The following is a 25,410-nucleotide window of genomic DNA, read 5'->3' as shown; positions in this document are numbered from 1 at the left end:
CTCTTTCTTAGGAGCAATTAATCAAATGAGATGAGGAAAATCTTAATCAAATGAGATGAGGAAAATCTCTCTGGAGCTAGGCTGTTGCCATGCAGAAAGCAGACAGCACACTGCCAGCTCTCCCAGGCCATCTCCAATGAATCACAGCTTCTGGGCCCTCAGTCTCCTGCTGTCTCTTCCACTTGGCTGTGCCAACTCCTTCCTAGGCTTCATCTCGGCAGCGCTGCTTTCTCACCACGCTTACTGATCCTGCAAGGCCTTGCCTCATTTGCACACTCAGATTTCCCAGCACAGCCACATCTCTTAAGGTGCTTTCATTGCTTTGACAGGCCTGTAACAGCTCTTCAAATGCTGTTTGACAGGGATGTGAGGGGTTTGCACGTCCTGCCCTTTGAGATCCCCAAACTGCTGATGGAGTCTGAGCCAAACATCCTTCCTCCCAAGCATGGGAGTACCTTGTGTGAACATATTCATTCAGGGTGTTATTTAACTTAGGAAAGCATCTTATTTCCACTTCAGTCTAAGTGGCAGATGATGGACAAATTGCAGCTAGTGCTGGAAAGAGATGTGTACAACCAGCTGACATCTCATTATCCTCTGCTACCCACTATGGCAATTTCCTCAGTAATTACTTCAAGGGCCAGGCAGAAACAATCTTTAATCCTTTCCTGCTGTAAGCAAACATTTCCTGCACACATCACTGCTCTCAAAAGGATTCCTAAAAAGTGAAGAAGGTCAAAGAAGGTGGACAAAGAATGATGCATCCTGCAGAGAGCTAGGTATGCCATCACATAGAAGCACAGGATGCTCTGGGTGGGAAGGGACCTCCAAAGCTCATCCAGTCCAAGCCCCTGCACTCAGCAGAGACATCCCCAGCTAGATCAGGTTGCCCAGAGCCCTCTCCAGCCTCACCTGGAATATCTCCAGCCATGGAGCCTCAACCACCTCCCTGGGCAACCTGTGCCAGTGTTCCACCACCCTCCTGGTGCAGAACTTGTTCCTCACATCCAATCTCAATCTGCTCTGCTCTAGTTTGAAGCCATTGCCCCTGGTCCTGTCCCTGCAGGCCTTTGCAAACAGTCTCTCTGCAGCCTTCTTGTAGCCCCTTCAGGTACTGGATGGTTGCTCTTAGGTCTCCCTGGAGCCTTCTCTTCTCCAGGCTGAACACCCCAGCTCCCTCAGCCTGTCCTCATGGCAGAGCTGCTCCAACCCCCTGGTAATTTTCTTGGTTCTCCTCTGGACCTGCTCCATCAGGTCCAGGTCATTCCTGTGTTGAGGGCTCCAGAGTTGAAGGACTGCACTGTGTTGAGAGACACAGTGAAGGAAAGTGAGCTGCACCAAGACACTGCTGGTTGCTGTATTCCAGCAAACCAGGACAGGCTTTGCACTGCCCACATTACAGGGCAATAGAGCTCTTCACCTGCCTTTACTCTGCTGCAGCTGTCTGACAGCCTGTGCTCACCTTGGGGAGAAGCATTGTGAAGCTAGAATCTTCCCATGGCAGCTGCAGCCCTTCCAAGTGAAACTTCACACAGTTACCCCAACTCTCTTGGATTTTCCCTTCCCACAGCAGGTGGTCAGAGTTCCCTGCTGGCACTGCATGCCAGTGATGGCATTGCACTTTGCTAGCAGAGAGTAGGGACTACAAAGGCCCTGCTTAAAGAGCCAAAAAGGGAATAAATGTTGCTGGTCCTCCTGCTGGAAATTCTTTCCTCTTGATGAATTCCTTAGGTACAACCTTTGAATGTAATGAACTGACAGAAGGGGCTCCTTTGGAAAAGCTTTCCTAATGTAGGAGAATTAAAGGGATCATTTAGAGCTCATTGTGCATCCCAAAGCAAAACTGTGCATCAGTGTGGCTGCTGGCTAAAATACTCTGAGAGTATGTGGAATAAAGACCTGCTGGAGCCAGTCCAGAGAAGGGCAATGAGGCTGCTGAAGGCTCTGGACCTTCAGGTACTGGCAGGCTGCTCTCAGGTCTCCCTGGAGCCTTCTCTTCTCCAGGCTGAACAACCTCAATTTCCTTGCACCCTGAGCTCTGCCAGTAAGTAGGAGCAGCACAGCTCCGTGCTGGAGAGAAACTGAAGCAGCTTGTTGCACCTCAGCCAACCAACAGTCATTTTTCCTTGAAACCAATTGCATTTTAGAGCAGAAGATGACATTTGCTTCACAGAGGACCAAACTGTTCCCTAGTGCTAGGCATTCATTCCCAGTCAAAACCATGCAGCAGAAATGCAAGCCCTGAGAATCAACACAACCTTTAAAATGACTACAGACTGAGGTTCCTGGCAGGAACTCAGCCAGCAGCTGTGCTTGTGGGACACTGATGTAAAGTTATAAACTTCAACCTGCAAGGGCTGGGCCCCATCCTGTTCAATATCTTCATTGATGATCTGGAGGAGGGCATTGAGTCCATCAGCAGTAAGTTTGCAGATGACAGCAAGCTGGGGGCAGGAGTTGATCTGTTAGAGGGTAGGAGAGCTCTGCAGAGGGACCTCAACAGGCTGGACAGATGGGCAGAGGCCAAGGGCAGGAGATTGAACACATCCAAGTGCCAGGTTCTGCACATTGGCCACAGCAACCCCAGGCAGTGCTACAGGCTGGGGTCAGAGTGGCTGAGAGCTGCCAAACAGAGAGGGAACTGGAGGTACTGGGTGACAGCAGCTGCACATGAGCCAGCAGTGTGCCCAGGGGGCCAAGAAGGCCAATGGCATCCTGGCCTGCATCAGGAAGAGTGTGGCCAGCAGCAGCAGGGAGGTCATTATGCCCTGTGCTCAGCACTGCTTAGGCCACACCTTGAGTCCTGTGTCCAGTTCTGGGCTCCTCAATTTAAGAAGGACATTGAGAGACTTGAAGGTTTCCAGAGAAGGGCAACAAGGCTGGGGAGGGGTCTGGAGCACAGCCCTGGGAGGAGAGGCTGAGGGAGCTGGGGTTGCTTAGCCTGGAGAAGAGGAGGCTCAGGGGAGACCTTCTTGCTCTCTCCAACTCCCTGAAGGGAGGTTGTAGCCAGGTGGGGGTTGGTCTCTTCTCCCAGGCACCCAGAACAAGAGGACACAGCCTCAAGCTGTGCCAGCAGAGGTTTAGGCTGGAGGTGAGGAAGAAGTTCTTCCCAGCAAGAGAGATTGGCCATTGGGATGTGCTCCCCAGGGAGGTGGTGGAGTCCCCATCCCTGGAGGTGTTTAGGAAGAGCCTGGATGAGGCCCTTGGTGCCATGGTTTAGTTGATCAGATGGTGCTGGGTGATAGGTTGGACTGGATGATCTCTGAGGTCTCTTCCAACCTGGTTCATTCTATTCTCAAACAGCTTATTGAAAAAAAAAAAAATCAAGAAAAAAAAATCCCCCCCTTATTTCGAGGTCTTCTTCAAGCAGCATGACTCCATCACAAAAGAGAACTAAACTCATCAAGTTAACCCTAACCCAAACCCCCTCCAACGACACAGGCTGGAAAGAAGAACAAGGACAAGTGCAGAGTCCTGCATGTAGGGAGGAACAACCCCAGGCACCAGCACAGACTGGGAGTCACTGCTGGAGAGCAGCTCCAGGGAGAGAGACCTTGGAGTGCTGCTGGGCAGCAAGTTCTGCATGGGACAGCAATGTGCCCTGGGGGCCAAGAGAGCCAATGGCATCCTGGGGTGCAGCAGGAAAAGTGTGGCCAGCAGGGCTGGGAGGTTCTGCTGCCCCTCTGCTCTGCCCTGCTGAGACCACAGCTGCAATCCTGTGTCCAGCTCTGGGCTCCCCAGTTCCAGAGAGACAGAGACCTGCTGGAGAGAGTCCAAGGGAGAGCCAGGAGGATGATGAAAGGACTGGAAGAGCTCTGCTGTGAAGAAAGGCTGAGAGCCCTGGGCCTGTTTAATCTGGAGAAGAGAAGGCTGAGAGGGATCTGATCAATGTCTATCAATAGCTGAGGGCTGGGGGTCAGGGTGAAGGGGCCAGGCTCTGTTTGGACAAGGACCAAGAGGTACAAGCTGGAACCCAGGAGGTTCCACCTCAAGATGAGGAGAAACTTCTTTGGTGTGAGGCTGCTGGATCCTTGGAGCAGGGAGGCTGTGGAGTCTCCTGCTCTGGAGGCTTTCAAGACCTGCCTGGATGTGTTCCTGTGTGGCCTGCCCTGGGTGATGCTGCTCTGGCTGGGTGGTTGGACTGGATGAGCTCTGGAGGTCCCTTCCAGCCCCTACCATTCTGTGCTGTGCATCAGAACCCTTGTCCCATTCCAGATCCTCTGTGTCTGTGCTCACTATAACCAGAAGCCATCTATGACAGCATCCCACAAGCCTTGCATCTGCACCACAATGCTCCAAACCATCATTTGGAGGAAGACAATGCTGCACATGAGAACCAGAACCCACAGGGAATTTGCTGGGAGTCTCATTCAGTGCCACTTCTCAGCCTGAAATTAACTCTTTACAACTGGGGAGCTTTTCTTTTGGAGCTCCCACTGTACCCCATCCAACAGAGCAGAAAATGCAGGCATGGAGGTTCCTGATGTAAGGCTTGGAGAGGTTCAGCACATGGAAAGCACAAAACTGCAAGACAGAGGCTGCCAGAGAGCAGTCACCAGCCATGAAGACATTTGGCTAAAGAGGAGACCTAAAGCAAAATGAGGCTGAAGCCTTTTAGCCTGGAGAAGAGCAGAGTGAGAAGGGGTCTCCTTAATGCTGATGGGGTCAGAGTGGCTGGAGAACAGCCAGGCAGAGAGAGACCTGGGGGTGCTGGTCGATGGTAGGCTGAACATGAGCCTGCAGTGTGCCCAGGCAGCCAAGAGGGCCAATGGCATCCTGGCCTGCATCAGGAACAGTGTGGCCAGCAGGAGCAGGGAGGTCATTCTGCCCCTGTACACTGCACTGGTTAGGCCACACCTTGAGTACTGTGTCCAGTTCTGGGCCCCTCAGGTTAGGAAGGAGGTTGACTTGCTGGAAGGTGTCCAGAGAAGAGCAACAAGGTTGGTGAGGGGCTTGGAGCACAGCCCTGTGAGGAGAGACTGAGGGAGCTGGGGCTGCTTAGCCTGGAGAAGAGGAGGCTCAGGGGTGACCTCATTGCTCTCTACAACTCCCTGAAGGGAGGTTGTAGACAGACAGATGTTGGTCTCTTCTCCCAGGCAGCCAGCACCAGAACAAGAGGACACAGTCTCAGGCTGCACCAGGGGAGGTTTAGGCTGGATGTTAGGAAAAAATTCTACACAGAGAGAGTGATTGCCCATTGGGATGGGCTGCCTGGGGAGGTGTTGGAGTCACCATCACTGGAGGTGTTCAGGGAGAGACTTGATGGGGTGCTTGGTGCCATGGGTTAGTTGTTTGGGCGGAGTTGGATTGGTTGATGGGTTGGACACGATGATCTTGAAGGTCTCTTCCAACCTGGTTTATTCTATGTATTCTATGTATCTAAAGGGCAAGTGTCAGGAGGATGGAGCCAGGCTCCCCTCAGCAGTGTGCAGTGACAGGACAAGGGACACAAACTGAACACAGGAAGCTGCAGGTAAGCATCAGCAAACAGTTCTGCCCTGCAAGGATGGCAGAGCTCTGGAGCAGGCTGCCCAGAGAGGCTGTGGAGTCTCCTCTGGAGAGATTCCAAACCACCTGCAGCTGCTCCTGTGTGATTTACTCCAGGTGCTCCTGCTCCAGCAGGGGGGTTGGGCTAGCTGACCTTCAGAGGTGCCTTCCAACCCCCAGCATGCTGTGATTCTGTTTGGCTCTGTGATTCCTTCTGCCATGCACTGAGGGAAGAATCTCCAAGTGTACATTTAGCAAAGCTGCAAAGATTGTGCTTCACCACCTTCGGTTTGCCTGGCCAAAATCCTCACATCTCTGGCAGTCTGAGCAGCTGAGCTCTGCTGCCTCATAGTCCTACTTCTCCTCTTTCCCCTCTACAACAGCAAGGAGGCCCCACTGTCACCTGCAGAACTCTCAGGTGGCTCAGGAAGGCACAAGTTCTGCTGTGCCCCTCAACACCCCACTACAAAGGGGCACATCTGATGCTGCCAACCTCGACAGCAAGCTGTGGTGGTTCCTGAGCAGCTGGGCAGTGCCATTTCTCCTCCCCCTGCTACACCTAGAGGATAACCACACAGCCAGGATGCACACAGAAGACAGCAGCAATGACAACATCCAAAAGCTGCCACCAGCAAGCTAGCCTTCAGGACTCCCACTTCAGGGCTTGCCTCTCCCCATCCCCTCCCAGGAGGGCAGGCACTTTGCAACAGCCACCCATCAGCCTAGCAGGCTCATTAACAAGGCTGGCAACCAGCTCAGCAGAGGCCAGCTAGAGGCTCCATCTCTCACATCCCCACTGCTGCCTGGGAAAGGATGCACTGACTGCAGCTGCATGCAAAGCAGCACCAAACATCCTGCCAGGACCTGAAGGGGCTACAAGAAGGCTGCAGAGAGACTGTTTGCAAAGGCCTGCAGGGACAGGACCAGGGGCAATGGCTTCAGACCAGAGCAGAGCAGATTGAGATTGGATGTGAGGAACAAGTTCTGCACCAGGAGGGTGGTGGAACACTGGCACAGGTTGCCCAGGGAGGTGGTTGAGGCTCCATGCCTGGAGATGTTCAAGGTGAGGCTGGAGAGGGCTCTGGGCAGCCTGATCTAGCTGGGGATGTCCCTGCTGAGTGCAGAGGGGTTGGACTGGGTGAGCTTTGGAGGTCCTTCCCAGCCCATGCCATGACTCTATGATCTACTTCCACTCCAGGCTCCTATCCTTCACTTTTTGACACAGTATTACATTCAGGTTTTCCCCCCCTCTAATTTCCTCCCTGCTGCTCTGCTCCAAGAGGAGTAAGTGGACATTTGTCAGGGGAGCTTCATGATGTTTTGCCTGTGTGTTTTTGTTGGAGGGGGTGTGGGGGGTTCTTCAAACACATGGCAGCATTTTCATTTCTATTCTTAGAAACCATCTGAGGGAAAATAAATTACAAGAACTAAAGCCCAGGGAAGAATTGGAAGTGAACTTCCTTTCTGCTGGGTTTTTCTCAGCCATCTCCCCTCCAGCCATGCATGCCAAGATCCCAGGCTGTAGAGGGGCAGCTGTTCTATTCTCTGCAGGCCAAAAAAGGAGACTTTGCAAACTCTTCTTGCAGCTGAGGGAGCGGATAGCCCAATGAGCCTGATGCCATCTTTCCATCTCTGCACAGCCTAAAATGAAGTTCAACAACTGCCACCAGAAGGGGATGTCCCTTTCTACTCCTTCCACCCTTCCTTCCTCCAGCCACACACTCCCAAATCCAAGGCTCTTCTCAAAGCTGTCCTCCTCCCACTCAACACCTCCCTGGTTTTCCCCACACGAGTGAGGAGCTGAGACAGCAGCAGTGAATGAAACTCTCTAATGAAGGGAAGTGACAGACTCCCAGGAACCTGCTCTGCTGAGATCCCACCTGGAGCTCTGGGTCCAGCTCTGGAGCCTCTGTGCCAGGAAGGATCTGGAGGTGCTGGAAGGTGTCCAGAGAAGGGCCACGAGGAGGAGCAGAGGGCTGGAGCTGCTCTGCTGTGGAGACAGACTGAAGGAGTTGGGGTTGTGCAGGCTGGAGAGGAGAAGGCTCCCAGGAGACCTTCTGGTGGCCTTCCAGGATCTGAAGGGGGCTACAGGAAAGCTGGGGAGGGACTTTTGAGGGTGTGAGGGAGGGATAGGACTGGGGGGGGGGGATGGAGCAAAAGTAGAAGTGGGGAGATTGAGATTGGCTGTGAGGAAGAAGTTGTTGCCCATGAGGGTGGTGAGAGCCTGGCACAGGCTGCCCAGGGAGGTGGTGGAAGCCTCCTGCCTGGAGGTGTTTGCAGCCAGGCTGGAGGTGGCTGTGAGCAACCTGCTGCAGTGTGAGGTGTCCCTGCCCATGGCAGGGGGTTGGAGCTGGCTGAGCCTTGAGGTCCCTTCCAGCCCTGACAATTCTCTAAGATTCTTTCTACTCCTTCCACCCTTCCTTCCTCCAGCCACACACTCCCAAATCCAAGCCCTTCTCAAAGCTGTCCTCCTCCCACTCAACACCTCCCTGGTTTTCCCCACATGAGTGAGGAGCTGTGAAAGCAGCAGTGAATGAAACTCTCTGCAGAAGGGAAGTGACAGACTCCCAGGAATCCCTACACTGCTCTCAGTGCTGCAGCCACCCTTCACTCTGCCCTTGCTATATTCCATGCACACAAGAAACCCAACCCAGTGGGTTGCCCAGCCTAGAACTGCTCCTAGAGACATCCTGTAATTCCATATCCTAAATCAGATGGCTCTGTATCTGTTGACTACAGACTGTTTAACATTGCTCAACACAAGCACTTGCATCATCCTGGCACTGCATTGCCTGCCCATGATTTAAGGTCAGATGCTGGCCTTAGCAGCCAAGTTTGGTGGCTCCTGCTAATGCTAGGAGCCTGCAGCAGTACAGACATCCTTCTCCAGTGTAATGTGGCTTCATCCACTACAGGATCATGGAATGGCAGCAGTTGGAAGGGACCTCCAGAGGTCATCCAGTCCAACAATCCTGCCAGAGCAGCATCACCCAGGGCAGGTCACCCAGGAAAACATCCAGGTGGCTTTGGAAAGTCTCCAGAGAAGGACCCCAGGAGGTTCCACTTCAACATGAGGAGATAATTCTTTGCTGTGAGGGTGCTGGAACCCTGGAGCAGCATAAACTTGCTAGTACTGAGCATTAAATCCAAAGGTAATACCTGTGCCCCACTCCACACCAGCTCTTTGGAGCTCAGCCTGTACAAGGTAGACTCACTTCATGTCTCAGCTGAATGCAGAAGCTCTTCCCCACATGAAAAGGTGATAAAAAGAGTATCAAAGCTAAGCTCTGTGTCTGCTTAAAAGCCCAAACCACCAATTAACAGATGAGAAACACATCCCTGACACAGCCCAGTTCTGTGGGGCACTCAGGACAGGCTGGACAGCTGGGCAGAGGCCAACAGGATGGCATTCAACAAGTCCAAGTGCCAGGGGCTGCACTTTGGCCACAGCAGCCCCAGGCAGAGCTGCAGGCTGGGGGCAGAGTGGCTGAGAGCTGCCAAACAGAGAGGGACCTGGGGGTGCTGATTGATAGCAGCTGAACATGAGCCAGCAGTGTGCCCAGAGGGCCAAGAAGGCCAAGGGCATCCTGGCCTGCATCAGGAAGAGTGTGGCCAGCAGGAGCAGGGAAGTCATTGTGCCCTGTGCTCAGCACTGGTTAGGCCACACCTTGAGTCCTGTGTCCAGTTCTGGGCTCCTCAGCTTAGGAAAAATGTTGAGCTGCTGGAAGGTGTCCAGAGAAGGGCAACAAAGCTGGGGAGGGGTCTGGAGCACAGCCCTGTGAGGAGAGGCTGAGGGAGCTGGGGTTGCTTAGCCTGGAGAAGAGGAGGCTCAGGGGAGACCTTCTTGCTCTCTACAGCTACCGTAAGGGAGGTTGTAGCCAGGTGGGGGTTGGTCTCTTCTCCCAGGCACCCAGCACCAGAACAAGAGGACACAGTCTCAAGCTGTGCCAGGGGAAGTTTAGGCTGGAAGTGAGGAGAAAGTTCTTCCCAGAGAGAGTTGTTAGCCACTGGAATGTGCTGCCCAGGGAGGCAGTAGCGTCCCTGTCCCTGGAGGTGCTCAGCAAAGGATTGGATGTGGCACTTGGAGCCATGGCTTAGTTGTCAGGAGGTGTTAGGGATCAGGTGAGAGGTTGGACTGGATGATCTCTGAGGTCTTTTCCAACCTGGTTGGTTCTGTGACTCCATGATCTCTGCAGGCATGTTTATCAGCAAAACTAAGTCACAGTATTTTCAAATCCAGGGTTTTTTTGGGGGGTGCAAATCTTGGCTTTCACCATTCATAAAATGCAGTAGGTGATCCCACAGCTAAGGCAACATCCTCAGAGGAGAGCAGGAGGGTAATGAATCCCCTCCAGCATTATTTATGGCTGTGTTTTTGAGCAAACAGAGTGTAACAGGCATGGAGCCAACCTGGAGAAGCATTAAAAACAAAAGCCAAACCAGCACAACCCCCAAACCAGCCAGCTTTGTCAAGCCTTCAATATTTCAGGAAGGCTACAGCCCATTCCTCATCTAATCTGCCTCTGCAGCATGCAAAAATCCCCACAGCTGAGGCTGCCTCTGTGATTAATCATTAGGATTTAAGATAAACCCTCCCCAAAGACAGGTCCAGGAGCACAAGCAGGGAGCATGTAATGCTATCAGGAGATGCAATTTGCCTGCAGTGATGTTGCCTGCAAAGCACTTTATCTGATGTGTCTTTTGAAACAAGCCTTGGGAACCAAATCATTACCAGGTGTTACAGTTGGAAGGGGGAGCTTTAGCCCAGGCCCTGACTGGAAGGACTGAAAGCAAAATGAATCACAGAATGTCAGGGGCTGGAAGGGACCTCCAGAGATCATCCAGCCCAAGCCCCTGCCAGAGCAGGAGCACCTACACCAGATCACACAGGAACACATCCAGGCATGTTTTAGAGTATCTCCAGAGAAGGAGACTCCACAACCCCCCTGGGCAGCCTGCTCCAGGGCTCTAGAACCCTCATAGGGACAAAATTCTTCCTCCTGTGTCCATGGCACTTCCTCTGCCTCAGCTTCCACCACTGCCCCTTGTGCTGGCACTGGGCAGCACCCAGCAGAGCCTGGCTCCAGCCTCTGGGCACTCCCCCTGCACATCTTGAGCAACATTGATGAGACCACCTCTCAGTCTTCTCTTCTCCAAGCTACAGAGCCCTCAGCTCCCTCAGGCTCTCCTCCTGAGGAAGATCTTCCACTGCCTGCAGCAGCTCTGTGCCTCTGTGCTGGACTCTCTCAAGCAGTTCCCTGAGGTCCTTCTTGAGCTGAGGGGTCCAGAACTGGACACAATATTCCAGATGTGGCCTCAGCAGGGCAGAGTAGAGAGGGAGGAGAACCTCTCTTGACTTCCTCACCACAGCCCTTCTAATGCCCCCCAGGATGCCCTTGGCCTTCTTGGCCACCAGAGGACATTGCTGGCTCATGGTCATCTCCCATCCACCAGGACCCCCAGGTGCTTTTCACCTTCACTGCTCTCCAGCAGCTCAGTCCCCAGCCTATCCTGGTGCATGGAGTTGCTCCTTCCCAGGTGCAAGACCTTGCCCTTGTTGACCTTCATCAAATTTCTCCCTGCCCAGCCTGTCCAAGCCTGGCTGAAGGGCAGCACAGCCTTCTGCTGTGTCAGCTACCCGCCCCAGCCTGGTGTCACCAGGACACTTGCTGACGGTGTGCCCTCATCCAGGCCATGGAGGAATATATTGAACAGCACTGGTCCCAGTCCTGACCATTGGATGTAAAAGAACAATGATGCTAAGGTCTATGGAATTCATTGGCTTGCTGCTGGGAATAGAGAGCAGAGGCACTAACAGCTCTCTCTCTTTTCTTCTTCTGTTGCCTCTGCCTGCAACTTTCCCCCCTCTCTCCCCTGGCCTTGCCAGGGGTATCTCTGTATTGACTTCTCTGTGAGGTAGAGGGAAGGAGGGAGGGAGTGGGGAGGGGGTGAATGGTCCCCCTGGGGTCTGAGAAGTTTCTGTGTGGTAAGATGTAAATACACATCTGTATTGTACATATGTTGTGTGTGTTGTACACCAGGAGGGTGGTGAGAGCCTGGCACAGGCTGCCCAGGGAGGTGGTGGAAGCCTCCTGCCTGGAGGTGTTTGCAGCCAGGCTGGATGTGGCTGTGAGCAACCTGCTGTAGTGTGAGGTGTCCCTGCCCATGGCAGGGGGGTTGGAACTGGCTGAGCCTTGAGGTCCCTTCCAGCCCTGACAATGCTGTGGTTCTATATCCATTGCATTTCATACTTCTAGAGCTCAGTTTGTAACTAGAGCTTCCTCTGCTTCCAAACCCATCTGAGCTAGTCTGCCAATTTCATTGGGGGGGGGCAAATTCTCTCAAATTAGTTGGGGGGGAATAATTTCAACCTAGCACAGCAGGCATCAGCCAGAGTGGCAGCAGGGAGAGCTCAGAGCCAACTCAGTGGTTCCTAGCTAACCCTGAGAACAAGCTGCTTATCCCTCCCAAGCCCCAGGAAGATGATGAAGGCTGTGTCACACAATGTGCTTTAGCTCCCTAAAGACAACTGATTACAGGCAGTTAGGAGCTGATGGGTGTGCAGTGAGGCTTCTGCTTTCCAAACACGTTGTTTAATTGCCAATGCAACTTAACAACACAACACGGGGGAGGGAGGGGGGATTTAAATAAACCCTCCCCTCTCTTGCTGCCTCCAAGTCAAGCAGCAGCTAGCTGCTGGCAAGCAAAAGCAAAGCCAAGTTGTTGTTGTGGTTGTTTTAAGCTCCAATATCACAAATGATATTCTGACCTCTTCTAAATGATAAAACCAAACAGATCCTTTTTGGAACAAACAAACAGAGCAGGAGCCAAAACATTCCCCTACGAGCTCACAGGTTCTACAGAGCCAGGGGTGTGAAAAACAGAGCTGAGTATCTGCAGCCCCACACACAACTCACACCACACAGGAGGTTTAACTGGATGGAGAACAGAAGTGGGCTTCAATTTGTATCTTCTAGACACCAGTGCCCTTGCTCCTTGGGTGCACGTCAGAAACAGTAGTGGATGGATCACTGCTCCATTTCAGCCTGCTGAAAAGCAAATGTCAGCAGAGAGGGTCCCTGCCCTTCAGGGTGCACTTCCTCCTCTTAGACAAGAGCAGGGGTTTCCACAGCATCACAGAACTGTCAGAGCTGGAAGGGACCTCAAGGCTCAGCCAGTCCCAACCCCCCTGCCATGGGCAGGGACACCTCACACCACAGCAGGTTGCTCACAGCCACCTCCAGCCTGGCTGCAAACACCTCCAGGCAGGAGGCTTCCACCACCTCCCTGGGCAACCTCTGCCAGGCTCTCACCACCCTCATGGGCAACAACTTCTTCCTCACAGCCAATCTCAATCTCCCCACTTCTACTTTGCTCCATCCCCCCCAGTCCTATCCCTCCCTGACACCCTCAAAAGTCCCTCCCCAGATTTCTTGGAGCCCCCTGCAGATCCTGCAAGGCCACAAGAAGGTCACCTCAGATCCTTCTCCTCTCCAGCCTGCACAACCCCAACTCTCTCAGTCTGTCCTCAGAGCAGAGCAGCTCCAGCCCTCTGCTCCTCCTCCTGGCCCTTCTCTGGACACCTTCCAGCACCTCCAGAGCCTTCCTGGCACAGAGGCTCCAGAACTGGCCCCAGAGCTCCAGCTGTGGTCTCAGCAGAGTGGAGCAGAGGGGCAGAATCCCCTCCCTGGCCCTGCTGGCCACACTTCTCTTGCTGCAGCCCAGCCTCTGCTTGGCTCTCTGGGCTGCAAGGTCTCACTGCTGGCTCCTGTTGAGCTTCTCCTCCCCCAGCACCCCCAAGGCCTTTTCTGCAGGGCTGCTCTCAAGCCAGTCCCTGCCCAAGTGCCTGGGGATAGCCCCAACCCAGCTGCAGAACCTTGCCCTTGGTCTTGCTGAACCTCCTGAGGTTGGCTTGGGCCCAATCTGAAGCAGTTTGAGTAAGCTGGAATTGTTTTTGTAACTCCAGCATCTGGTATGCATGGCAGGAGTCATGCCAGGTACACAGTGGAGCTAGAGCTGCACATGTTGTTAAGGAAATAGTAAAACACAGACACAGTAAAGCTTTGTCAATGTAAGTAATGGATCCTAACTCCCTGCCTCCTACAGCAGCTTTCACTTCCCTGGCCAGCAACTCGGGATTGAAACAACTGAACCCTAAATTCTTGTCTTGCACAACACCTCCACTGCCTTCCACATGCATAACATTTCTTTAGGACTAGTCACACTCATCTGCTTTAATCCAGCACCAGTCTATTCTCTCTGTCAGGAAATGTCCTCTTTGCAAACAGAACCTGCGTGCCTCCCCCAGCCGAAGGGCAGCCCAGCTACAGAACGACGCAGAAGCACCTTCCAAACACTCTTCCTACTTTAGGTGGAACCTGGGCAGCAAAACAACACATAGTCAGGACAAACCTAGGATGCCTTCTGGAGTGCAGAAGGCAGTATTTGTAGAGATGCACCTCAAAGCTGTAGGACAAGTCAGGAAGTAAAAGTAAGAGGAGAGAAAAATGAAGTCAGGAGCGACAACGCAGACAGATGTCCTGTCAGGCTCACTGAAACAGAGACTGTGTGCAGAAGCACAGAACTGCCAGGCTTGGAAGGGACCTCAAGGATCAGCCAGCTCCAACCCCCCTGCCATGGCCAGGGACACCTCACACCACAGCAGGTTGCTCACAGCCACCTCCAGCCTGGCTGCAAACACCTCCAGCCAGGAGGCTTCCACCACCTCCCTGGGCAACCTGTGCCAGGCTCTCACCACCCTCCTGGGGAACAACTTCTTCCTCACAACCAATCTCAATCTCCCCACTTCTACTTTTGCTCCATCCCCCCCAGTCCTATCACTCCCTGACACCCTCAAAAGTCCCTCCCCAGCTTTCTTGGAGCCCCCTGCAGATCCTGGAAGGCCACCAGAAGGTCTCCTGGGAGCCTTCTCCTCTCCAGCCTGCACAACCCCAACTCTCTCAGGCTGTCTCCAGAGCAGAGCAGCTCCAGCCCTCTGCTCCTCCTCGTGGCCCTTCTCTGGACACCTTCCAGCCCCTCCAGATCCTTCCTGGCACAGAGGCTCCAGAACTGGCCCCAGAGCTCCAGCTGTGGTCTCAGCAGAGTGGAGCAGAGAGGCAGAATCCCCTCCCTGGCCCTGCTGACCACACTTCTCTTGCTGCAGCCCAGCCTCTGCTTGGCTCTCTGGGCTGCAAGGTCTCACTGCTGGCTCCTGCTGAGCTTCTCCTCCCCCAGCACCCCCAAGGCCTTCTCTTCAGGGCTCCTCTCCAGCCAGTCCCTGCCCAGCTTATATCAATTGCCCCAACCCAGCTGCAGAACCTTGCCCTTGGTCTTGCTGAACCTCCCGAGGTTTGCTTGGGCTCACAGCGAGGCTGGGTTGTAACCCACATGGAGATCAAAACCACTGCCAAAAGACCACACAAACCCCATTCCTGTCAAAAACTGACTTTCTAGTTTCAGGTTAGCACTAAAATACTGGAAAATAAATAGGTCTGTCATTGATTCTACTGAGCCTGCTCTGCTTCCCTGCAGCTGCCACCCCTCTCAGAGGCACGCTGCCTACAGTCACGTTTTCTCCTGCGAACAAATGGCTATGGCAAAGCAATCACATTCATCTGTACCATGCCAAATGTCCTCCAAGAAAGATGAAGACAAGCAATATTCAGTGCTGAGGCAGCTTCTGGGAAAGCCACAGCAACTGAGCCAGCAGAACACAATTCCCTCCTTTGTGTTTAACACCTGGGACACCAGGACGCTGCAGGGAAAACCCAAGCCGGCCCTGGAGAATGGAAGCAGGGAAGCCTGGGGAGGAAGTGCTGAAGCCCTGCCATAAACCTCTCAGCAGCAAGTGTGAAGGGAGACATACCTCAGCCAGACTCACACAGCTCTGCCTGCACACCAGGAATGTTTTCTGATGGTTTTCTGCTGTAGCTTTCTTCTGGCTAATGCTACAGAAAACATCATTACTCACTAGCATCCCTGCAGCCTCCTCATGGCAACGCTGCTTCAAACTGAGCTCTGCCTCAGCAATCTAGCACATCTCAGGGGATTTGCAAAAGCCTACTCCATCTTCCAGTCAGTTCTATTGCATCACTTAAGCAACCAATACAATGGGATGGATTGCAGGGAAATACATCAATCTCTTCCCTAAAAAACTGCACTTGAAGCACTCACACTCCATGCTTCCTTTCCAAGCCAAGGAAGGATACGGACCCTTCTGTAGCTCACCAAGCTTGCCTCTTTGGAAGACTCCACAAATCCTGTCCCACAGGCTATAGAGCCAACCAGATCTCCACCAACCACAGGAGTCCACCTCAACACCCATATGCAGTTTAATGATCCATCCCATAGGCTCACAGGATGTTAGGGGTTGGAAGGGATCTCTGGAGAGCTTCCAGTCCAACCCCCTGCCAGAGCAGGAGCAGAGAATCCAGCACAGGTCACACAGGAACACATCCAGACAGGGCTGCAAAGGCTCCAGAGAAGGAGACTCCACAACCTCTCTGGGCAGCCTGCTCCAGGGCTCTGGGACCCTCACAGTGAAGTTCTTCCTCATGTTGAGGTGGAACCTCCTGTGCTGCAGTTTCCATCCATTGCTTCTTGGCCTATCCCAGGGCACAGTGAGCAGAGCCTGTCCCAGTCCCTTCCTTCCTGATCCCCAGCTCTCAGAATATTGATAGACATTGATCAGATCCCCTCTGAGTCTTCTCCTCCCCAGACTAAACAGCCCCAAGGCTCTCAGCCTCTCCTCATAGGGCAGGGCTTCAGTCACTTCATCATCCTTGTAGCCCTCCCTTGGACTCTCCCTTGGCTACATCCCCTTTGCCCTGCTCCCACTCAGGTCAGCAGGAAGAGACACTTGAGACCAACTTCAGGCTTCATTTAGGTAAACAAGAAAGGCAAAGAGCCACGTGTAGCTGGTGTGAAATAAACACTCCCACTCCGCTCAAATGTTCACAGCTGAATTCCACATCCACCAGGAGCTAAGGAAAACAGCAACATAGATGTCCTCACAAAGATTCCTTGGGATTGGGGAGCTCATAGTGCTGCTCCCAAACACCACTTGTGCTGCTCTTCCAGAGTGTGCTGAAACAGAACAAAATGTCACCCACGAGGAATTCACTGACCCAGGATTTCTACCTTGATATTGTTCACTGCCACTGAAACACTCCCACCACCAACTGACACCTCCTGCCTGTGTCCAACAGACACTGAGAGACAGCAAGGACCTGACTTTACCAGATCCCCAGCCTATCATCAGGCCACAGCAGGACCAAGGAGCAGAACCCTGCAAACACAAGAAATGTCCTGATACAACCAACACAACAGCAGGGGAACCATTACATGCTCTGAGATGGAGGAAGGTGCAAGACAAGCTGGAGGGTCTGGAGCCTGCCTATGGCAAACCCCAAAGCTCAGCAATGAAACCTCCTGAATTCCAGAACCTCTCCAAAACCCACGTCTGCATCTGCAAAACCCCAGCTGACAGCAGCAGGCAATGAAGTGTCCTCATCAAGGACACTTCCAGACTCTGCACAGGCACAGTCCCTGGGATGCCCTGGGCACCATTCATGTTCTCCAAGGTGCTGTCAATCATAAACACCTCCAAACACTCTGCTTCCACAGCAGCACAGCTTCACTAGCTCCACCATTCTACAGCCAAAGACCACACCGGGTTCTCAATATCCTTCCCTGCACTGTTTGTCACCTCTGCTGGCCAAGCTGAGTTATCCTCCAAGCCCTCCCACAGGTCCCCACTTGAGTATCTCCACCTGGAGTCGGTCATGGGAGCCTACAGCACTGCTCCACCCTCCACAGGCCTTTCAGCATCATCACAAAGGGCACAAACGGTGCCAGGGATTTCCCTTCCAGCCTGTGCCCTAAGGCAACAGTGGGATGTGGGAGGGAAGCATCTGAGTGCCTCACACAGCACCACCTTCAGCAGGAAACCCCGGAGGACAGGCATGGTTTTGATGGTGTCTCTTGCTCTCCTTTGATGTCACCACTTCAGTGGCTCCCACCAGACCCTGCCTCCTCCTGCAGCTTTCATCACCTAATGGCATTAAAGCAACAAAACCAACAGCAACTGCTAGAGACAGAAACTCGGGAGCAAAGGAGAAGTGTTTCTCCTCCATGCTCAAACCAGCAGCAACCAAGGATCTCTTCATGGTGCCTGCAGTTCCCCAGGGCCGCTCTTTGCCTTGACAACTCACCAAAATAAAGCAGAACTCCTCCCCCATGAAGCCTGGCAGTGATCCAGTCCTTCCCAAGCTGCACAGCACCTACCTGGCGCACAAAGCTGTTGGAGGTAGTGTCAGAGGAGGTACTCCCATCGGAGCCTTTGAAGCGGTTTTTCCTTCTCGCTCCTTTCCCGTAAGACTGTAAAACAGAAGATCAGAGGAAGAGCATCAGTTTGTGTCACCCAGAAAGCTTCCAGCACATCCTCCCCAATGTCCCCCAGGCCAGCAGGGGCTCAGGGCACTGGCTTCACACCAACTGATGAGCAGCCACCCAGAGGCTGACTGATGGAACGCTGTGTGCAAGGGCTCCCCGGCACAGCGTGGCCTGACCAACACAGCCCTCAATGTTTTGGGGCTGTTTCCCAGGGTCAGGTTTGGAGAGGCATTTATAGACTTAGAATCAGGAAATCATAAAGGTTGCAAAAGACCTCTAAGATCAATGAGTCCACCCATAACCCAGCTGCCATGACCACTAACTCTATCCTGCAGCACCACCTCTACAGCTTCTTCACCACCAGCGATGGTTGTCCTCCTAAACTGTGTGAGAGGCCAGAACTCAGGGCACTAAAATGGTGAAGATCAAAAGCTACTGAAACCACACTTCCCTTCTGAAGGGCCTTCTGTTGCTATGAGCAGGCTTTGCTAAATCTGAGCTTTTCACCTTTGGCTTTCCTGTTTGTCAAATCTGTTATTTACTGAATGGGAGCAGCAGTCCCTCTGCAAGGCCAAAGTGTGAGGGAAGTCTTTGTTGGACTTCAGCAGTGCATCCTCTCTGTCTCTCCAGGCAGTGAGTAGTTCTCTGAAGTGTGAGGAATGCAAGGTGCCAGGCTTTGGCCACTAGCAGCCACCCAGCTCTGCTGGTGTTCACATCAGCTGCTCACCCTGCCAGGCCCTGGCAGAGAATCACACAGTCATTAAGGCTGGAAAAGGCCTTCAAGATCATTGAGTCCAACCACAACCCAGCTGCCATGACCACCAAACTGTCCTGCAGCACCACCTCTGCAGCCTCTTCAACACCTCCTGGCCTGGGGACTCCACCACCTCCCTGGGCAGCCTGGCCCAAGCCCTCACCACTCTTCCAGCAAAGAAATCTTTCCTCCTCTCCAACCTACCCCTCCCCTGGCACAGCTTCAGCACATTTCCTCTCATCCTAGCTCTGCTTGCTTGGCAGAAGAGACCAACCCCAGCCTCACCCCAGCCTCCTCTCAGGGAGCTGTGGAGAGCAATGAGCTCTCCCTCAGCCTTCTCTTCTGCACACTACACAACCCCAGCTCCCTCAGCTGCTCCTCACCAGCTCTGGTCTCCAAAGCCCTCAGCAGCCTCAGTGCTCTTCTCTGGACACCCTCCAGCCCCTCAATGTCTTTCTTACCCTGTGGCACCAGACCTGAGCCCAGGACTCAAGCTGTGGCCTCAGCAGGGCCCAGTACAGAGGCACTATCACTGTCCTCACATAGCTATGGCATTATTCACTGAGTCACAATGATTAAAGATTGTTTTGTAACTATTTTATATACACAATCCAGGAAGGGAGATACTGAAACAGTCTGCAGCCAAGTCAGCTGAGGGAAAATGAACCATCAGAAGTGACCAACAAGTTGGTGATGCAGGTACAAGCTTACAGCCTCTTGTTCTGGTGCTGGCTGCCTGGGAGAAGAGCCCAACCCCCACCTGGCTACAACCTCCCTGCAGGGAGTTGCAGAGAGCAATGAGGTCTCCCCTGAGCCTTCTCTTCTCCAGGCTAAGCAACCCCAGCTCCCTCAGCCTCTCCTCACAGGGCTGTGCTCCAGACCCCTCCCCAGCTTTGTTGCCCTTCTCTGGACACCTTCAAGTCTCTCAATGTCCTTCTTAAACTGAGGAGCCCAGAACCAGACACAGGACTCAAGGTGTGGCCTAACCAGTGCTGAGCACAGGGCACAATGACTTCCCTGCTCCTGCTGGCCACACTCTTCCTGATGCAGGCCAGGATGCCCTTGGCCTTCTAGGCACACTGCTGGCTCATGTTCAGCTGCTGTCCCTCTCTGCCTGGCTGCTCTCAGCCTGTAGCTCTGCCTGGGGTTGCTGTGGCCAATGTGCAGAACCTGGCACTTGGATGTGTTCAATCTCCTGCCCTTGGCCTCTGCCCACCTGTCCAGCCTGGCAAGGTCCCTCTGCAGAGCTCTCTCACCCTCTAACAGATCAACTCCTGCCCCCAGCTTGGTGCCATCTGCACATTTACTGATGACTGACTCAATGCCCTCATCCAGATCATCAATAAAGATGTTAAAGAGGATAGGGCCCAGCACTGATCCCTGGGGCACACCACTGGTGCCTGGCTGCCAGCTGGCTGTGGCACCATTCACCACCACTCTCTGGGCTCAGCCTCCAGCCAGTTCCTAACCCAGCTCAGAGAGCTGCTGTCCCAGCCAGGGGCTGACAGCTTGGCCAGGAGTTTGCTGGGGGGGGAACACACAGGAGTTTAAAATGTGATAGGATGAGAGGCAATGGATTGAAGCTTGAGGAAGGCAGATTCAGACTGGATATTAGGATGAAGTTCTTTACAGTGAGGCTGGGGAGACACTGGCACAGGTTGCCCAGGGAGGCTGTGGCTGCCTCCTGCCTGGAGGTGTTCAAGGCCAGGCTGGATGAGGCCTTGAGCAACCTGGGCTGGGGGGATGCACATGTCGGGGGGTGGAACTGGATGATCTTTAAGGTCCCTTCCAACACAAGCCATTCAATGACTCTACAAAAATGATGCTCTTTGCAAGCCTGTTAATTGTGGGGAGTGTGGAAACCATTGCATGACACCAGCTCTTCCCAGGGCATCTCCCCAGGGACAGCAAAATCTCCCAGCTTTGTTCTGCCCTGCCCCTCCACTCACATTGCTCAAAGTCTACATCAAACCTACATCAAAATCCTGTCTTGCCTGCTTCAAACATTGTTTTCCTTGAATATTTTTCCTCTCTCATCATGCTGCTGTAAAGGTCATTTTACTAATCCATCTCTCTGGATCATGCCTTCTGTCTTCAAAAGCCTCCCACAGCTCCCTGCAATAAGCAGGGTCTTTGTCTTCACTGTCAAGGTCTGCCTTGGCCTGTTCCCAATCTTAGCTCTCACCTTGCATTCAGAACTGAACTTTTGACTTCCACAACAACAGAGGAGAAAATAAACAAAGCAAGCCAAAACCAAACTCCAGCCTCCCTTACAAACGTGCTGAAACTGCCAGAGTCATTTCACCCCCTCCCCCATACTGCCTCACAATCCCTCTCCCAAGAATCAAAACTCACACAATCACAGAATTGTCAGGGCTGGAAGGGACCCCAAGGATTCCAACCCCCCTGCCATGGCCAGGGACACCTCACACTACAGCAGGTTGCTCACAGCCACCTCCAGCCTGGCTGCAAACACCTCCAGGCAGGAGGCTTCCACCACCTCCCTGGGCAACCTGTGCCAGGCTCTCACCACCCTCATGGGCAACAACTTCTTCCTCACAGCCAATCTCAATCTCCCCACTTCTACTTTTGCTCCATCCCCCCCAGTCCTATCACTCCCTGACACCCTCAAAAGTCCCTCCCCAGCTTTCTTGGAGCCCCCTGCAGACACTGGAAGGCCACCAGAAGGTCTCCTGAGAGCCTTCTCCTCTCCAGCCTGCACAACCCCAACTCTCTCAGGCTGTCTCCAGAGCAGAGCAGCTCCAGCCCTCTGCTCATCCTCATGGCCCTTCTCTGGACACCTTCCAGCACCTCCAGATCTTTCCTGTCATATGGGCTCCTTTATACACATCTCTTAGTTGTCCTTACAATACACAACCCCCCAAAAAACCTCATGTTAACAAGGAACTGCTACCTCAAAGCAGGAAACTACTACATATTATTATCTATCCACTGTTATTCCCTAGGATTCCCAGCCCCTGCACCTGCACCCAGCTGCCCCTGAGCCTGGCTTTAGGCAGGATGAGAACATCACAATCAGCTTATTGGAGAAGGTGGCTGTGCATGTGTCAGAACACAACACTCCTGTCAGCCCAGACCTGATGCAGCACATCCTGGGATAAAACCCTGCCTGAGTGCATAAAGCTTGTCCTTCCCAGGGCTTGGGCAAGCTTCAGAGCACCACACTGAGCCTTGGGCCTGAGACACAGGTTCACAGATTCACAGACTGGGTTGGAAGGGACTCTCAAAGTTCATCTTCTCCAAGCCCCCTGCAGTCAGCAGTGGGGGGATCAGGCTGTGCAGGGACATACCCAGTCTGATCCTGAATGTCTCCAGGGATGGGGCCTCAACCACATCCCTGGGCAACCTGTTCCAGTGTCTCACCACCCTCACTGTGCAGAGCTCCCTCCTGGTGTCCAACCTAACTCTGCCCTGCTCCAGTTTCAAACCACTGCCCCGTGTCCTGTCCCCACAGCCCCTTCTGAGCAGTCCCTCCCCAGCCTGCCTGGAGGTCCCCTGCAGATACTGAAATGCAGTTCTAAGGTCCCCCTGGAGCCATCTCTTCTCCAGCCCCAGTTATCCCAGTGTGTCTTCATAGCAGAGGTTCTCCAGGCCCCTAATGATATTTGTGGCCCCTCCATCAGGTCCATGTCCCTCTTGTGTTTGGGGCCCCACAGCTGGCCCCAGCCCTGCAGGTGAGGTCCCCCCAGAGCAGAGCAGAGGGGCAGGATCCTCTCTCTCCAGCTCTGGCCACACTGCTTTGGATGCAGCCCAGGCTGCCCTTGGCCTCCTGTGCTGCCAGTGCCCATTGCTGGCTCCTGCCCAGCTTCTCCCCCCCCCAGCACCCCCAAGTGCTTCTCTGCAGGGCTGCTCTCACTCTCATCATCCCCCAGCCTGGATTGATAACAAGGATTGCCCTGACCACTGGGGTTCATGCCAGGGGAGGCAGATCCCCAGCACAGGCTTGGAGGCACCTTTAAAATCTCATCCAGGCAGGTTTTGAAGAGGATTGTTTCAAACTCCTAGCTGCAGGTCTTAGCAATACCACTTGTGGCAAGTAGGATGAACTCTTTTGCAGCCTCAGAGTAATTGAGAAGGACAACAGAGAGCCACTGCTAAGCTCACAGCGTTTGTCACACTGACAAATCCAGGTGACCTGCGCCACGAGAAGCAGGAGAATGATCCCAGGCTGTCTCTGGACCAGAAGCGTGGATTCTGGGCAGGTTCAGAGCACTGACTGAAATATTATACCCATCTCTTCCAAAGAATGGCTGCAGCAACAGCACATCTGTCAGCCTGACACTAATGCTCAGTAAGATTCGTTTGACATCTGTTAATGTCACACCACTAACAATAACGTAGGAGGAAAGCAATGATTTCCCCCCAAAATCGAGCCCTCCACGAGAGATATCCTGGCAAAGCCATATGATCTGTACCACACTGCAAAAAGGCCATCCAACCAGATTCTGAATGGCACAGGAACCATTCCTACACACATTGGCTGGGGCAGAACTGTCTACAAATGCACCTTCATGATCACAGACTGTTAGGGGTTGGAAGGGAGACCATCCAGTCCAACCCCCTGCCAGAGCAGGAGCACCCAGGGCAGGGCACACAGAACACATCCAGGCAGGTTTTGAGTATCTCCAGAGCAGGAGACTCCACAACCTCTCTGGGCAGCCTGCTCCAGGCTCCAGCACCCTCACAGGGACAAAGTTTTCCCTTGAGTTCCCCTGGCACCTCTTCTGCTCCAGCTTGCCCCCAGTGCCCCTTGTGCTGTGCTTGACCATCCCTGAGCAGAGCCTGGCTCCAGCCCTGCACATCTTTATCCCCAGCAATGAGGGCAGCCCTCAGGCTCCTCTGCTCCAAGCTCCAAGCCCCAGCTCCCTCAGCCTGGCCTCACAGGGAGATGTTCCACTGCCTGCAGCAGCTCTGTGGCTCTGTGCTGGACTCTCTCAAGCAGTTCCCTGAGGTCCTTCTTGAGCTGAGGGGCCCAGAACTGGACACAATATTCCAGCTGTGGCCTCAGCAGGGCAGAGAAGAGGGGGAGGAGAACCTCTCATTTTTGTATTTGTATCCAGCCTCTACAGTAGTTCAAAGTACAGAATTCTCACCAAAATATAAAGGCAGAATCACAGAGTGTTAGGGGCTGGAAGGGACCTTGAAAGCTCATCCAGTCCAACCCCCTGCCAGAGCAGGAGCACCTGGAGCAGGTCACACAGAAACACATCCAGGAGAGGGATTGTGTCTGGAGGGATGAGGCTAAAACAAACAAGAGCAGAACAAAAGTGCTTTACAAGCACAGATACAACACTCCCTTCTCTACCTGCATAGCAACATCTAAAAGCATTTATTTTGGGCAGCACCACATGGCTCAGACTGCAGCTTACATTGATATTTCAGTTCCTGGGGGGTGTGTGTATGTGTAGCACCAGGCATGTTTATGTTCTAGCCTTATGTAAGTGAAAACTACTCCGGAGTGCAATCTGAAAACTAACTTTAAGCATAACAAAACCAAATGGCTATAGAATCATAGAAAGGTCCAGGCCAGAAGGGACCTCCAAAGCTCATCCAGTCCAACCCCTCTGCACTCAACAGGGACATCCCCAACTAGATCAGGTTGCCCAGAGCCCTCTCCAGCCTCACCTTGAATTATCTCCAGGGATGGAGCCTCAACCACCTCCCTGGGCAACCTGTGCCAGTGTTCCACCACCCTCCTGGTGCAGAACTTGTTCCTCACATCCAGTCCAAATCCATTTATCTCTAGTTTGAAGCCATTGCCCCTGGTCCTGTCCCTGAAGGCCTTTGCAAGCGGTCCCTCTGCAGCCTTCTTGTAGCCCCCATCAGTTCCTGGCAGGCTGCTCTTAGGTCTCCCTGGAGCCTTCTCTTCTCCAGGCTGCACACCCCCAGCTCCCTCAGCCTGTCCTCATGGCAGAGCTGCTCCAAACCCCTGAGCATTTTCACGTCCCTCCTCTGGACCCTCTCCATCAGGTCCATGTCTTTCCTATATTGAGGGCTCCAGACCTGCACACAGTACTGCAGGTGAGGCCTCAGCAGAGCAGAGCAAAGTGGCAGAACACCTCCCTGGCAGGATGGTAGATGATGGCTACACAGCACAGGGAAAGTCTCAAGCCATCTGCTCCAGGGCACAGATCAGCTCTGAGCCAGAGGAAAGAGGAAGAATTTCAGCACATGGGAAAAGGGAGGTCTGATGACTCCTCATTATTTTAAAGGCTTCTAATTTGGGATTACATTTGTCTTCCAGGCCTTTCAAGCTTGTTCCCACAATAAGAAACTTTCTGCTCAAAAAGAGACGTTTCCCATCAGCAAACAAAACCAAACTAAAAACATCCTTACATTTTTATTTATTTATTTTTTGATTCTTAAATGTCTCCTCCATGGACAACATCTGCTCCCAGCCACAGTGGCCAGACAACGGAATGGCTGCCCAGGGAGGTGCTGGAGTCACCAACCCTGGATGTGTTTAAAGGTGGTTTGGATGTGGTGCTTGGGGCTATGGTACAGGGGCGAAGCTTGCAGAGGAGAATCACAGAAACAATAAGGTTGGAAAAGACCTCAGAGATCATCGAGTCCAACCTGTCACCCAACACCTCCTGACAACTCAACCATGGCTCCAAGTGCCACATAAAATCCCCTCTTGAACACCTCCAGGGATGGTGACTCCACCACCTCCCTGGGCAGCACATCCCAATGGGTAGCAATTCTTTCTGGGAAGAACTTTCTCCTCACCTTCAGCCTAAAACTCCCCTGGCACA

The 25,410-nt window shown here is 53.2% G+C and overlaps 1 protein-coding gene across 2 annotated transcripts in view; it reads right to left on the bottom strand.

The window, feature by feature from the left end:
- Positions 1-25,410, bottom strand: part of CACNB2 (calcium voltage-gated channel auxiliary subunit beta 2) — a 336,701-nt gene that overhangs the window by 298,033 nt on the left and 13,258 nt on the right. For both annotated transcript variants that reach the window (XM_054171152.1, XM_054171153.1), the window contains exon 2: positions 17,773-17,865. In XM_054171152.1, the coding sequence (XP_054027127.1) occupies positions 17,773-17,865 (93 nt within the window). The remainder of the gene's footprint in view (positions 1-17,772; positions 17,866-25,410) is intronic.

The sequence above is a fragment of the Dryobates pubescens genome, chromosome 21 (assembly GCF_014839835.1).
Source record: "Dryobates pubescens isolate bDryPub1 chromosome 21, bDryPub1.pri, whole genome shotgun sequence".
Taxonomy (NCBI): domain Eukaryota; kingdom Metazoa; phylum Chordata; class Aves; order Piciformes; family Picidae; genus Dryobates; species Dryobates pubescens.
Note: the sequence above shows the minus strand (reverse complement) of the source record. Positions and strands in the feature narration are given on the sequence as shown.